The sequence below is a fragment of the Salmo trutta genome, unplaced genomic scaffold (assembly GCF_901001165.1).
Source record: "Salmo trutta unplaced genomic scaffold, fSalTru1.1, whole genome shotgun sequence".
In the NCBI taxonomy this organism is placed as follows: Eukaryota; Metazoa; Chordata; class Actinopteri; order Salmoniformes; family Salmonidae; genus Salmo; species Salmo trutta.
Window position 1 is genome coordinate 822,432 of NW_021823466.1, and position 16,255 is coordinate 838,686.

A 16,255-nucleotide genomic window follows, 5' to 3' on the forward strand; every position below is an offset into this window, starting at 1 on the left:
CTCCTCTGTCTCAGAATCTGTCTCAGTTCCAGGTTCCCTGTCTACTTCCTCCCTCCTCTGTCTCAGAATCTGTCTCAGTTCCAGGTTCCCTGTCTACTTCCTCCCTCCTCTGTCTCAGGATCTGTCTCAGTTCCAGGTTCCCTGTCTACTTCCTCCCTCCTCTGTCTCAGGATCTGTCTCAGTTCCAGGTTCCTTGTCTACTTCCTCCCTCCTCTGTCTCAGAATCTGTCTCAGTTCCAGGTTCCTTGTCTACTTCCTCCCTCCTCTGTCTCAGAATCTGTCTCAGTTCCAGGTTCCCTGTCTACTTCCTCCTCATCTTTCTTTTCCACATGGTATGATTCATCTCATCCTCCTCTATCCACTTTCTCTTTCTCCTCTTTTCCATCTGTTGAAGATGGACCGTCATCCCCTGCTTCTCCAACCTCCTCAGCTTTATCCGGTGCCTCCTCCTCCTTCTCTCTCTCTCCTTCCCCTCTCCATCCTTCATTTCTCCAGGACCAGGTTCTCCAGACTTCCCTGTAGCTTGGTCTCCAGGCTCTTCTCCCCAACCACATTGTCAGAGTCCTCCTCTGTGGTCTTAGTAATCTCTTCCTTGTTATCATCTTGTTCCTCTGTGGTCTTAGTAATCTCTTCCTTGTTATCATCTTGTTCCTCTGTGGTCTTAGTAATCTCTTCCTTGTTATCACCTTGTTCCTCTGTGGTCTTAGTAATCTCTTCCTTGTTATCATCTTGTTCCTCTGTGGTCTTAGTAATCTCTTCCTTGTTATCATCTTGTTCCTCTGTGGTCTTAGTAATCTCTTCCTTGTTATCATCTTGTTCCTCTGTGGTTTTAGTAATCTCTTCCTTGTTATCACCTTGTTCCTCTGTGGTCTTAGTAATCTCTTCCTTGTTATCACCTTGTTCCTCTGTGGTCTTAGTAATCTCTTCCTTGTTATCATCTTGTTCCTCTGTGGTCTTAGTAATCTCTTCCTTGTTATCACCTTGTTCCTCTGTGGTCTTAGTAATCTCTTCCTTGTTATCACCTTGTTCCTCTGTGGTCTTAGTAATCTCTTCCTTGTTATCACCTTGTTCATCTGTGGTCTTAGTAATCTCTTCCTTGTTATCACCTTGTTCCTCTGTGGAGTTCTCAGCTACTGCGGTCTCCTTTTCACCTTTTTCTCCCTCTGGACTCTCCTCTGTGGCAGTAGATTTACTGTCCTCTGTTGGCTTCTGAAATTAATTGTACATTAGCAAATGAATATGATTCTATCATCATGAGCCGATCATAAGTCTTTCAGAAACAATATGTTGAACATTCAAACAGTTGCAATAGTATTTGAGCTATCGATAATATAGAAAATAACGTACACTTTTTTTTAAAAGCATGAAACTTGGTACACATGTACAGTAGTAAGCAATATATGCAAGTATGAGGTTTGTCTAACCTCTTCAGTGGACAGGTCACTCTGTGGAGAGCTGTGTTTAACCTCTTCAGTGGACAGGTCACTCTGTGGAGAGCTGTGTTTAACCTCTTCAGTGGACAGGTCACTCTGTGGAGAGGTGTGTTTAATCTCTTCAGTGGACAGGTCACTCTGTGGAGAGCTGTGTTTAACCTCTTCAGTGGACAGGTCACTCTGTGGAGAGGTGTGTTTAACCTCTTCAGTGGACAGGTCACTCTGTGGAGAGCTGTGTTTAACCTCTTCAGTGGACAGGTCACTCTGTGGAGAGCTGTGTTTAACCTCTTCAGTGGACAGGTCACTCTGTGGAGACTGGTCTGCATTCTCTAAAGGGCCTTCATCAGTCTGCACCGCCCCGTCTGCATCAGAGGAAGGAGGTGTTACTATTAACCAGCCGTAGCACAACACTGACACCTCATGGTATTAACACAGACACAGACAGTACACAGACAGTAACATTATTCATGGTAAAACAGCCCTTCATACACCTCAGCTCATAGGAGTAGATCTCAAACAGAGTGTCAGGGCTGCCATTTGGAAATAAGACCCTGGAATGTGGCTTTAAAAACATAGTATTTAGATATTATCTCATTATTAACATATATTTAGATATTATCTCATTATTAACATAGTATTTAGATATTATCTCATTATTAACATATATTTAGATATTATCTCATTATTAACATATATTTAGATATTATCTCATTATTAACATATATTTAGATATTATCTCATTATTAACATATATTTAGATATTATCTCATTATTAACATAGTATTTAGATATTATCTCATTATTAACATATATTTAGATATTATCTCATTATTAACATATATTTAGATATTATCTCATTATTAACATATATTTAGATATTATCTCATTATTAACATATATTTAGATATTATCTCATTATTAACATATATTTATCTCAGTAAAAAATAACATTTGCACACAGTTTTACAATTGCATTGACACTAATTCTGTGTTTTTGAGTAATTTGTTTAAGATTCGTACATAGAATAAGTGTCCGGCCCTGACCGTAGAGAGCCTTTATATTTCACTATTTGGTTAGGTCGGGGTCTGATTTAGGTGGGCATTCTAGATTATATATTTCTATGTTGGCCTGATATGGTTCCCAATCAGAGGCAGCTGTCTTTCGTTGTCTCTGATTGGGGATCATATTTAGGCAGCCTTTTCCCACTGGGTTTTTGTTGGATCTTGTTTTTGTATTGCTACAAAAAGCCTGAACTTTACGTTCTTTACGTGTGAAGCCTGAACTTTACGTTCGTTTTGTATTTTTCTTTGTTTTGTTCTGTGTTCATCTATTAAAAGTAAGATGTACGCTCACCACGCTGCACCTTGGTCTCCTTCTTACGACGAACGTGACAATAAGATTAAAGGCCCTGATAAACAAGACAATTACATGCTTGTTTTTAAGTACTTGATGAGCAAGGATTTTAATTATAACAGAGAAATAAAAAGAAATACCATCATAAAATTAAGTGTTACATATTTTTTGGTGTGTTTAATAATAATAATAATATAAAACCAGTTTGACAAAAATGTTGCTTTGCAGATTAGACTAGATTACCAAAGGCATTTAATGCATTTCAAATGCAAAACTGATTGAAGTTTAGCAGCAAAGATGAAACAGCCACAGCAATAATGGGTCTTCTTTGAATATTTTATGGAAATGTTTTGCATTCATTAACACTAGCTATTCCTTCCCACCAACCACACAGACACACTGTAAGCAGAAGAGTTAACGCGACTACAAACTCTGAACATTTTAATGTGATTTAGTATGGGGAATGGGGGGGTGTCTCATAAAAATGCTAAATCAAATTAAATACAACATTTAAAAAAAATATATCTCCCCTTCATTAAATCCATTAGATTTGGCTGGGCATTGAAGATGACTGGATGACTAGCTACTTTGGTGTCTGCTTCCCTCAGACAGATATAGAATGCGTTCCAAACGGCACCCTATTCCCTACATAGTGCACTACTTTTGACCAGGGCCCATTGGACTCTAATCAAAAGTAGTGAACTGTGTAGGGAATAGGGTGCGAATTGGGAAACAGAAATACGGTTGAACTACAGAGCTGCTCAGTATAGTCAGATATCAGACCCTGGCTAATTTACATAGCTAGGCTGGGCTGGTAAAGTCATTATCTGTTTAAAGCAGGGAATACCGGACAGGAGCAATATTCTGCTATCTGCTACTCATGTAAATTGATGTCACTGTATTTCACTATGATATGAGCTACAGGGTTAATTTGGTTTTCATAGGAAAACCTACGATAGTACTTTCTGTCAATCCTCAGTATATTTTGACAGTTAATAGCAAAAAAAATGGTTCACTAGGGTGAGGATGCATATGTCTTTTTGCGATGTGTGCTTATAAAATTGTCAAAAATAAATCTCTCTGCCAAACAAGACGGCTGAGTCAACAACACCTGAAAGAGCAGTTTAATTGAGATAAACAGGAAGTGTATTCCATTTCTTTACTAGGCTTTGGTATTACTTTAGCTTCCTTGTCTAATGCCTTTAACAACACCTGAAGGAACCACCGAGACAACCACTGCTCTTAACACCACCAGGTAGCAAACAAGACGGATAAAAACACCTGAAGACATCACCGAGACAATCACTGCTCTTAACACCACCAGGTAGCAAACAAGACGGATGAAAACACCTGAAGACACCACCGAGACAACCACTGCTCTTAACACCCCCAGGTAACAAACAAGACGGATGAAAACACCTGAAGACACCACCGAGACAACCACTGCTCTTAACACCACCAGGTAGCAAACAAGACGGATAAAAACACCTGAAGACATCACCGAGACAATCACTGCTCTTAACACCACCAGGTAGCAAACAAGATGGATGAAAACACCTGAAGACACCACCGAGACAACCACTGCTCTTAACACCCCCAGGTAACAAACAAGACGGATGAAAACACCTGAAGACACCACCGAGACAACCACTGCTCTTAACACCACCAGGTAGCAAACAAGACAGATGAAAACACCTGAAGATAGATCATTAAGGTATATTAGTCTATGTAGTCCAGTCAGGTGCTTTAGTATGATTTGTCCAATCCCTTTAAATCAAGAAGAAGAACATACACTGCTCTTAACACCAGGTATCAACATAGTCACAACATGGTAACAACACGCTAACTAAAACACACCAACAACACGTTGCCATGGGTATTTCTGGATTAGATTAGAGTTACAGCCTCCTGTGGCTCAGTGAAGTCCAACTGAACGTCCATCTGCATTATACAGTCAACAACACAACACTATAGACGGTGTAGGCTGAATCAGCCATGGGTTAAAATACTATCGGAAATCTTTCAAATACTTCCAAGCGTTTCCTCTATCATGCCTGTAGGGCCAAGTAGGTTGGGTTTGACGTTTTGGGATTTTTTTCTATTGGTCCATTGCGCCAAGAAAGCTCAATCAAGACCAGTTAAAGTATTTTAAATAACTTAAAATACTATTTAAACCCAGGTTTGGTGTAAATTCTACTATCTGCCTCTCTCCCTCTCTCTGCTCTGGGAGGATGACACAGTAGACTGGGTAATGACACCACAGGGAATTATTCTACTATCTGCCTAGACTGGTTAATGACACCACATGGAATTATTCTACTATCTGCCTAGACTGGGTAATGACACCACAGGGAATTATTCTACTATCTGCCTAGACTGGTTAATGACACCACAGGGAATTATTCTACTATCTGCCTAGACTGGTTAATGACACCACAGGGAATTATTCTACTATCTGCCTAGACTGGGTAATGACACCACAGGGAATTATTCTACTATCTGCCTAGACTGGTTAATGACACCACAGGGAATTATTCTACTATCTGCCTAGACTGGGTAATGACACCACAGGGAATTATTCTACTATCTGCCTAGACTGGGTAATGACACCACAGGGAATTATTCTACTATCTGCCTAGACTGGGTAATGACACCACAGGGAATTATTCTACTATCTGCTTGGATGTGTCTTGTCTTTCAGTGCAGCGGAGTGGAGTGAATTTGAAATATAACTGAAAGAAATATGGTTATGCAAATGTCTCTGAAAAAATGTGCCAATGTCTCGTTCAACTAAAACCCCTTCACTTCCTGACCTCTGACTGTATAGAATCATTACTGCTAAAACCTCTTCACTTCCTGACCTCTGACTGTATAGAATCATTACTGCTAAAACCTCTTCACTCCCTCACCTCTGACTGTATAGAATCATTACTGCTAAAACCTCTTCACTTCCTGACCTCTGACTGTATAGAATCATTACTGCTAAAACCTCTTCACTCCCTCACCTCTGACTGTATAGAATCATTACTGCTAAAACCTCTTCACTTCCTGACCTCTGACTGTATAGAATCATTACTGCTAAAACCTCTTCACTTCCTGACCTCTGACTGTATAGAATCATTACTGCTAAAACCTCTTCACTCCCTCACCTCTGACTGTATAGAATCATTACTGTTAAAACCTCTTCACTTCCTGACCTCTGACTGTATAGAATCATTACTGCTACAGTACTGACTTGATGCATAAGGAGGAAATATGAATACTAGATACTACTCTGTATTATGGCAACATGAATACTAGATACTACTCTGTATTATGGCAACATGAATACTAGATACTACTCTATATTATGTAATTTCAACTCTCAGGGGCCACTCTCTCTGTGATCCTGAAAACATCTGACCTGCTTGGATTGGCTTGAATTGCCTTGGATTGGCCTGGATTGGCTTGGATTGGTTTGGATTTGCATGGATTGGCTTGGATTGGCTTGCACAGCCACATGCAAAAAGCAAAAGTGGGACGGGCTCCGATTCAAAATGACACCAGCCTCCAGTGTGTAGATGGGATGCCGTCTGTGTGTCACCTAAAAACATTGGTTACCAGATCAGCGTGACAGACTAACCTCTATTCTCTGAATCCCCTAATCGACCTTCAAAGGGTCATCAGAAACCTTTGCATTCGGGATGGAGAGATGAAGGGGATCACATTAAGTCCTGTTTCCTGTCTGACATTTTGTCTAACGTCTAAGACACTCCTCACTGTAACATGTAACAGCAACACAAATGGCACCGTATTCACTATATAGTGCACTACTTCTGAGCTGGGCCCATAGGGCTCTGGTTGAAAGAATTGCACTAGGTACGGAATAGGGTGCCATTTGGGACACAGTCCACCTTTCAACTGCTCCAGTTTCTCCTGTTGTACTGGGGGACTCAGTCTAGCTAACTCAAAGACTGCTAGCTACTGTTCTCCTGTTGTACTGGGGGACTCAGCCTAGCTAACTCAAAGACTGCTAGCTACTGTTCTCCTGTTGCACTGGGGGACTCAGCCTAGCTAACTCAAAGACTGCTAGCTACTATTCTCCTGTTGTACTGGGGGACTCAGCCTAGCTAACTCAAAGACTGCTAGCTACTGTTCTCCTGTTGTACTGGGAGACTCAGCCTAGCTAACTCAAAGACTGCTAGCTACTATTCTCCTGTTGTAATGGGGGACTCAGCAGAGCTAACTCAAAGACTGCTAGCTACTATTCTCCTGTTGTACTGGGGACTCAGCAGAGCTAACTCAAAGACTGCTAGCTACTGTTCTCCTGTTGTACTGGGGGACTCAGCAGAGCTAACTCAAAGACTGCTAGCTACTATTCTCCTGTTGTACTGGGGGACTCAGCAGAGCTAACTCAAAGACTGCTAGCTACTATTCTCCTGTTGTACTGGGGGACTCAGCAGAGCTAACTCAAAGACTGCTAGCTACTGTTCTCCTGTTGTACTGGGGGACTCAGCCTAGCTAACTCAAAGACTGCTAGCTACTATTCTCCTGTTGTACTGGGGACTCAGCAGAGCTAACTCAAAGACTGCTAGCTACTGTTCTCCTGTTGTACTGGGAGACTCAGCCTAGCTACTGTTCTCCTGTTGTACTGGGGGACTCAGCCTAGCTAACTCAAAGACTGCTAGCTACTATTCTCCTGTTGTACTGGGGGACTCAGCCTAGCTAAGTCAAAGACTGCTAGCTACTGTTCTCCTGTTGTACTGGGGGACTCAGCAGAGCTAACTCAAAGAATGCTAGCTACTATTCTCCTGTTGTACTGGGGGACTCAGCCTAGCTAACTCAAAGACTGCTAGCTACTGTTCTCCTGTTGTACTGGGGGACTCAGCCTAGCTAACTCAAAGACTGCTAGCTACTATTCTCCTGTTGTACTGGGGGACTCAGCAGAGCTAACTCAAAGACTGCTAGCTACTGTTCTCCTTTTGTACTGGGGGACTCAGCAGAGCTAACTCAAAGACTGCTAGCTACTATTCTCCTTTTGTACTGGGGGACTCAGCAGAGCTAACTCAAAGACTGCTAGCTACTGTTCTCCTGTTGTACTGGGAGACTCAGCCTAGCTACTGTTCTCCTGTTGTACTGGGGGACTCAGCCTAGCTAACTCAAAGACTGCTAGCTACTGTTCTCCTGTTGTACTGGGGGACTCAGCCTAGCTAACTCAAAGACTGCTAGCTACTATTCTCCTGTTGTACTGGGGGACTCAGCAGAGCTAACTCAAAGACTGCTAGCTACTATTCTCCTTTTGTACTGGGGGACTCAGCAGAGCTAACTCAAAGACTGCTAGCTACTGTTCTCCTGTTGTACTGGGAGACTCAGCCTAGCTACTGTTCTCCTGTTGTACTGGGGGACTCAGCCTAGCTAACTCAAAGACTGCTAGCTACTGTTCTCCTGTTGTACTGGGGGACTCAGCCTAGCTAACTCAAAGACTGCTAGCTACTATTCTCCTGTTGTACTGGGGGACTCAGCAGAGCTAACTCAAAGACTGCTAGCTACTATTCTCCTTTTGTACTGGGGGACTCAGCAGAGCTAACTCAAAGACTGCTAGCTACTGTTCTCCTGTTGTACTGGGGGACTCAGCCTAGCTACTGTTCTCCTGTTGTACTGGGGGACTCAGCAGAGCTAACTCAAAGACTGCTAGCTACTATTCTCCTGTTGTACTGGGGGACTCAGCAGAGCTAACTCAAAGACTGCTAGCTACTGTTCTCCTGTTGTACTGGGGGACTCAGCCTAGCTAACTCAAAGACTGCTAGCTACTATTCTCCTGTTGTACTGGGGGACTCAGCCTAGCTAACTCAAAGACTGCTAGCTACTATTCTCCTGTTGTACTGGGGGACTCAGCAGAGCTAACTCAAAGACTGCTAGCTACTGTTCTCCTGTTGTACTGGGGGACTCAGCCTAGCTAACTCAAAGACTGCTAGCTACTATTCTCCTGTTGTACTGGGGGACTCAGCAGAGCTAACTCAAAGACTGCTAGCTACTGTTCTCCTGTTGTACTGGGGGACTCAGCAGAGCTAACTCAAAGACTGCTAGCTACTATTCTCCTGTTGTACTGGGGGACTCAGCAGAGCTAACTCAAAGACTGCTAGCTACTATTCTCCTGTTGTACTGGGGGACTCAGCAGAGCTAACTCAAAGACTGCTAGCTACTGGACACATTCAAAAGACGCATGTAGACCTGACATGTCTGTTTGTACATCATGTTTTTAACATTGTTTTTTGACTGGATGGAGGCATCATGGAGGCATCATGGATAGATCTATCACACAGACTGGGATAAACATCAAAGGCGACGTTACGTTTTTATGATATGAGACGGAGCTGTTTTAATCTGGTGGTTTGCTTATAAAACTGTCTTTCACCTCACTGATGGCTGGATTAACAGTCTCTGTATTAATCACTGACTACACACTGACTACACTCTGACTACAACCTTCCTACTGTACACTGACTACACTCTGCCTACTGTACACTCTGACTACACTCTGACTACACCCTGTCTACTGTACACTGACTACACTCTGACTACACTCTGACTACACCCTGCCTACTGTACACTCTGACTACACTCTGACTACACCCTGCCTACTGTACACTCTGACTACACTCTGACTACACTCTGCCTACACCCTTCCTACTGTACACTGCCTACACTCTGCCTACACTCTGCCTACTGTACACTCTGACTACACTCTGCCTACTGCACACTGACTACACTCTGACTACACTCTGACTACACCCTGCCTACTGTACACTCTGACTACACTCTGCCTACACTCTGCCTACTGTACACTCTGACTACACTCTGCCTGCTGTACACTCTGCCTACACTCTGCCTACTGTACACTGACTACACTCTGCCTACTGTACACTCTGACTACACCCTGCCTACTGTACAGTCTGACTAAACTCTGCCTACACTCTGCCAAATGCTACGTCCCAAACGGCACCCTAATCCCTATATAGTGCACTACTTTTGACCATAGAGTTCAGGTTGAAAGTAGTTCACTTTGTAGGGAATAGGATGCCATTTGGGACAGAGACTATGTATAAACACATAATGGACTAACAGTTGAGTTCTACCAAGCATCAACCAGGGTTGATAAAACTGTAGTGTATGCTGTCGTGATACTACGGCTAGAGGCAGTTAGAAAATGCTTTCAGTTTCCTGGAACACTTTCTTCTGCTTCATAACGCACAGAAATATGGTTTAACGTTAAAGCCTGATCACAACAGAAGTTAAGAAAATAACTGAACTTCATTGCCAACATCCTCGACCTGTCAAAAAAGAAAAAGAAAAAAACACATTCCTACTTCCATTCCTTTTCTATTGAATGTTAATGTTATTCATTCTCTACACAATGTGGTTGTGAAAATGGCATTGAACATGGAATGTTGTTATATCCTTCGGTTTTAAAGTGCTAATTGAGTTGACATGAAAATGCATTGCCACTGAACATGGTTCTATTCAGCGCAAGCGGTGTTTGTTCCAATACAAGGTCATTTTTAAAAATGTTTTATTGAACCTTTATTTAACTAGACAAGTCAGTTAAGAATAAATTCTTATTTTACAATGCCGGGTCCTACCCAGGCCCAAACCCTCCCTTAACCCGGACGACGCCGGGCCAATTGTAGAGCCGCACCATTGGGACACTCAATCACGGCAGGTTGTGATACAGCCCGGAAACCGAACCAGGGTGTCTGTAGTGACGGCCTCTAGTACTGAGATGTGTTTATATTCGTAACAAGACAATGGGACGAAGGCTGTTTTCCTGAGGAATAGTATTGTAGGTTGTTCTAATGCACAGAACCCTACAGAGCAACGCCTCCAGTACACAGCCTAGGGTCTGATCCCCTCTGTATCGGGGCGGCAGGTAGCCTAGAGGTTAGAGCGTTGGGCCAGAAACCGAAAGGTTGCTAGATTGAATCCCCGAGCTGACAAGGTAAAAAAAAAAATATTGGTCGTTCTGACCCTGAACAAGGCAGTTCCTCGGCCGTCGTTGTAAATTAAAATTTGTTAGTTAAATAAAATAAAAATCTGGACAACTCTGGAATGGGGCTACAATCTGTACGTTTACACTAATGAACACTACTAACTAGATATTTAACTGATGACGACAGTAGGCAGATTATACATTAGTCATGTAAACACCTTACTCCGCCTATCTTAAATCGGCGTCAGGTCAAAATCAGATGTAAACATACGCCGATTAAAACACCTGGTTTCCTGAACATCCTTTTGAATTGTTTGGACATGTTAACACCTGGTTTCCTGAACATCCTTTTGAATTGTTAGGACATGTTAACACCTGGTTTCCTGAACATCCTTTTGAATTGTTAGGACATGTTAACACCTGGTTTCCTGAACATCCTTTTGAATTGTTAGGACATGTAAACACCTGGTTTCCTGAACATCCTTTTGAATTGTTAGGACATGTTAACACCTGGTTTCCTGAACATCCTTTTGAATTGTTAGGACATGTTAACACCTGGTTTCCTGAACATCCTTTTGAATTGTTAGGACATGTTAACACCTGGTTTCCTGAACATCCTTTTGAATTGTTAAATTGTTAATTGTTAAAATCCGAGCTCCAGCACGTGGTAGCACCAGCCGAGTGAGCCTCCCTCTTTAGTACCAGTGAAGTGAGTTCATAAACAACTGAAAAGTATGCATCTTAAGAAGTAGTTTTCACATACAAACAATAAAATAAACATGGTCGCCGTGCTACAATGTCTATTTTGATTGGCGATGTGATGCATTTATCATAGTCCAGTCAGATTTCAGGTGTGTCCATGTAAACAGGATTATTAGGGAAATCGTTCTTCTTGCTAATAAGCATGTAAACGTTTTTAATCCAACTATTATCTTCATCTGACTATCCACAATAATGGTATTATAGTGTGCATGTAACCGTACTCACTGTGGTGTATTTTCACCATAGCTGTGGAGCAATGCTTATCGTTTTTAAAGACAGCCATTTGCCTTTTCTGACAAGTATTAACTGCACTCAGGAGAGAGGTGGTGTGTGTGTGTGGGGGGAGGACTTAACCAATCAAAATGTCCCCTGTGTTTGAGGAGGATGTTGTTCATGCATGTACGAGGAAGGATGCAGAGAGAGAGAGAGCGAGTATATCCCAAATCGCACACTACTCCCTATAAAGTGCACTACTTTTCACCAGAGTCCTATAGGCCCTGGTCAAAAGTAGTGCACTACATAGAGTCATTTGAGACACCGCCAGAGAGATAATCAGTCTGACGCCACACTCCTTCTCCAGAGCACCAGTTTTGGAGCAGCAGCGGGGGGGGGGTTAAATAATCCAACAGTGTATGGAGGGGCCTGGCTCTGGCTTGGAGGGATTATCCCAGAGAGGTAATTACCATGGCAGGGCCTCTCTCCCTCCTCTCTCCCTCCTCTCGTCCTCTCTGTAGGGGGCTCTCTCTCCCTCCTCTCTCCCTCCTCTCGTCCTCTCTGTAGGGGGCTCTCTCTCTCCCCTCGTCCTCTCTGTAGGGGGCTCTCTCTCCCTCCTCTCCTCTCTCCTCTCTGTAGGGGGCTCTCTCTCCCTCCTCTCTCCTCTCTGTAGGGGGCTCTCTCTCCCTCCTCTCTCCTCTCCTCTCCCCACTCATCTCCTCCCCTCTCCTCCTCTCTGTAGGGGGCCCTCTCTCCCTCCTCTCTCCCTCCCCTCGTCCTTTCTGTAGGGGGCTCTCTCTCTCCCCTCGTCCTCTCTGTAGGGGGCTCTCTCTCCCTCCTCTCTCCTCTCCCTCCCCTCTCATCTCCTCCCCTCTCCTCCTCTCTGTAGGGGGCTCTCTCTCCCTCCTCTCTCCTCTCCTCTCTCCTCTCTGTAGGGGGCCCTCTCTCCCTCCCCTCTCCTCCTCTCTGTAGGGGGCTCTCTCTCCCTCCTCTCTCCTCTCCTCTCTCCTCTCTGTAGGGGGCCCTCTCTCCCTCCTCTCTCCCTCCCCTCGTCCTCTCTGTAGGGGGCTCTCTCCCTCCCCTCGTCCTCTCTGTAGGGGGCTCTCTCTCCCTCCTCTCTCCTCTCCTCTCCCCACTCATCTCCTCCCCTCTCCTCCTCTATGTAGGGGGCCCTCTCTCCCACCTCTCCCACCTCTCCTCTCTTCTTCTCCTCTCGTCCCTCTCTCCCTTTTCCCTCTCACCTCTCCTGCCATATCCTCTCTCCTCTCCTCTCCTCACCTCTCCTCTCCTCTCCTCTCCTCTCCTCTCCTCTCCTCTCCTCTCCCCTCCTCTCCTCTCCTCTCCTCTCCTCTCCTCTCCTCTCCTCTCCTCTCCTCTCCTGGACAGAGACTAATGGCTGCTGTCAGGGCATCACACAGTACCAGGCCTCAGTGACAGCCAGCAGAAACACAAGAGAAGAAAGAACAGAGTGAGAAGAGAGAGAAAAGGAGAGAGAAAAATAGAGAAGAGAGAAGAGAGAAACGAGAGAAGAGAAGAGGAGAGGGAGAAGAGAGAATAGAGGGAGAAGAGAGTGAGAAGAGAGGAGAGAGTGAGAAGAGAGGAGAGAGTGAAGAGAGAACAGTCTCAGATTGCTCTACTGTGATAAACAACAGTGGCATACGTTTTCAGGCAGCAATAATGAGCTAATAACTGTGGATGTTGTTCAGTGAGCCTCTTGCACCGTACGCTCCGTCATCTCGCCGTGTCCCAAATGGAACCATATTCCCTCTTTAGTGCACTACTGTTGACCAGGGCCCAGCAATGGTCAGAAGGAGTGCACTATATATGTAATAGGGTGTCATTTGGAACGCAACCTTCAACTGAGAGGTGGGGGGGGTTCATACAATTAATATATATATATATATATTGGCCGCTTGTCTTGTATTAACATGGAATTTGAAAGAGTGTTTTCCAGATGGAGGCTGGTTAAATGCTGATAAGCAAGAGAGTGAGCTGTGCTTTTCAGCACCATGGACAGGGGCAGAGACATAGACAGAGACAGGGACAGAGACAGAGAGACAGGGACAGAGACAGAGAGACAGAGACAGGGACAGAGACAGGGGCAGAGACAGAGTGACAGTGACAGAGACAGGGACAGAGACAGGGACAGAGACAGGGACAGGGGCAGAGACATAGACAGAGATAGAGAGACAGGGACAGGGGCAGGGACAGAGATAGAGAGACAGGGACAGAGACATAGGGCAGAGACATAGACAGAGACAGGGACAGGGACAGAGACAGGGACAGAGATAGAGAGACAGGGACAGAGACATAGGGCAGAGACAGGGACAGAGACAGAGACAGGGACAGAGAGACAGCGACAGACAGAAACAGACACAGACAGAGACAGAGCGAGAGAGAGAGAGAGAGAGACAGGGACAAAGACAGGTACAGACAGAGATAGAGAGACAGGGACAGAGACATAGGGCAGAGACAGAGACAGGGAGAGAGACAGGGACAGAGACAGGAACAAAAACAGAGACAGAGACAGAGAGAGAGTGACAGAGACAGGGACAGAGACAGAGAGAGAGTGACAGAGACAGGGACAGAAAGTGAGACAGCGATAGAGAAAGAGAAGGACAGAGACAGTGGAAGAAACAGAGACAGACACAAAGACATGGGCAGGGAAAGGGACAGACACAGACTAAACTATTTACTGCAGCATTAACAAATGATGTTGTAACTCTGTCGGAACTCAGTTTATTGAGTTGAATGAAAATGTATTCAGTCTGTGAATCAGTCTGTGTTTGTTAACATCTCTCCAGAGATGTCTGTGACATTTGGCATGCTGCACCTCTGGTGTCTAATGTGGTTTCTGAACACACCGTCTGCCAAGGCTGACTGGATGGTACATTATAGGGAAGACTGTAGAGAACTGTCTGTCTGTCTGTCTGTCTGCCTGTCTGCCTGCCTGCCTGCCTGCCTGCCTGCCTGCCTGTCTGCCTGCCTGCCTGCCTGCCTGCCTGCCTGCCTGCCTGCCTGCCTGCCTGCCTGCCTGCCTGCCTGCCTGCCTGTCTGTCTGTCTTGCACTGTATAACTGTTTTTGAATTGAAGGTCACAGTTTTCAATAGAGGACACAGAGTGAGACAAACAGGGATTCTGACATGGCAACAATCTAATATTCATATGACCTGAAGGTTTCAAGGTTACATTAGACAGTAAATACTGAGGTCTGAGTTTACACAACTAAATGTACATGACATGAGTGTCCTTCAACTGTCCACCTGGACGATTCAGAATGGTGTGTCCCCCCCCCCACACCCCCATATTGACCTAACACAGGACACAGAGCTGCCTTTCTGACCTCGTGATAAAACATGATGTTTTATCCCAGTGATTAGAGACAAGGACTGAGCAACATCCACAGTTATTAGAGACAAGGACTGAACATTCACAGTTATTAGAGACAAGGACTGAACAACATCCACAGTTATTAGAGACAAGGACTGAGCAACATCCACAGTTATTAGAGACAAGGACTGAGCAACATCCACAGTTATTAGAGACAAGGACTGAACAACATCCACAGTTATTAGAGACAAGGACTGAACAACATCCATAGTTATTAGAGACGAGGACTGAACAACATCCACAGTTATTAGAGACAAGGACTGAACAACATCCACAGGTATTAGAGACAAGGACTGAACATTCACAGTTATTAGAGACAAGGACTGAGCAACATCCACAGTTATTAGAGACAAGGACTGAACAACATCCACAGTTATTAGAGACAAGGACTGAACATTCACAGTTATTAGAGACAAGGACTGAGCAACATTCACAGTTATTAGAGACAAGGACTGAACAACATCCACAGTTATTAGAGACAAGGACTGAACATCCACAGATATTAGAGACAAGGACTGAACAACATCCACAGTTATTAGAGACAAGGACTGAACAACATCCACAGGTATTAGAGACAAGGACTGAACAACATCCACAGTTATTAGAGACAAGGACTGAACATCCACAGTTATTAGAGACAAGGACTGAACAACATCCACAGTTATTAGAGACAAGGACTGAGCAACATCCACAGTTATTAGAGACAAGGACTGAACAACATCCACAGTTATTAGAGACAAGGACTGAACAACATCCACAGTTATTAGAGACAAGGACTGAACAACATCCACAGTTATTAGAGACAAGGACTGAACAACATCCACCGTTATTAGAGACAAGGACTGAACATCCACAGTTATTAGAGACAAGGACTGAGCAACATCCACAGTTATTAGAGACAAGGACTGAACAACATCCACAGTTATCAGAGACAAGGACTGAACAACATCCACAGTTATTAGAGACAAGGACTGAACAACATCCACAGGTATTAGAGACAAGGACTGATCAACATCCACCGTTATCAGAGACAAGGACTGAACAACATCCACAGTTATTAGAGACAAGGACTGAACAACATCCATAGTTATTAGAGACAAGGACTGAACAACATCCACAGTTATTAGAGACAAGGAC

General features: G+C 44.2%; 1 protein-coding gene across 1 annotated transcript in view; it reads right to left on the reverse strand.

Moving 5' to 3' along the window:
* Positions 1 to 326: 326 nt before the first annotated feature.
* LOC115191072 (doublecortin domain-containing protein 2-like) overlaps positions 327 to 16,255 on the reverse strand; it is a 37,499-nt gene continuing 21,570 nt past the window's right edge. The window contains exons 8-9 of the mRNA XM_029749068.1: positions 1,425 to 1,795; positions 327 to 1,209 (exon numbers count right to left, since the gene is read on the reverse strand). Coding sequence (XP_029604928.1) covers positions 484 to 1,209; positions 1,425 to 1,795 — 1,097 coding nt within the window. The 3' untranslated portion in view covers positions 327 to 483. The remainder of the gene's footprint in view (positions 1,210 to 1,424; positions 1,796 to 16,255) is intronic.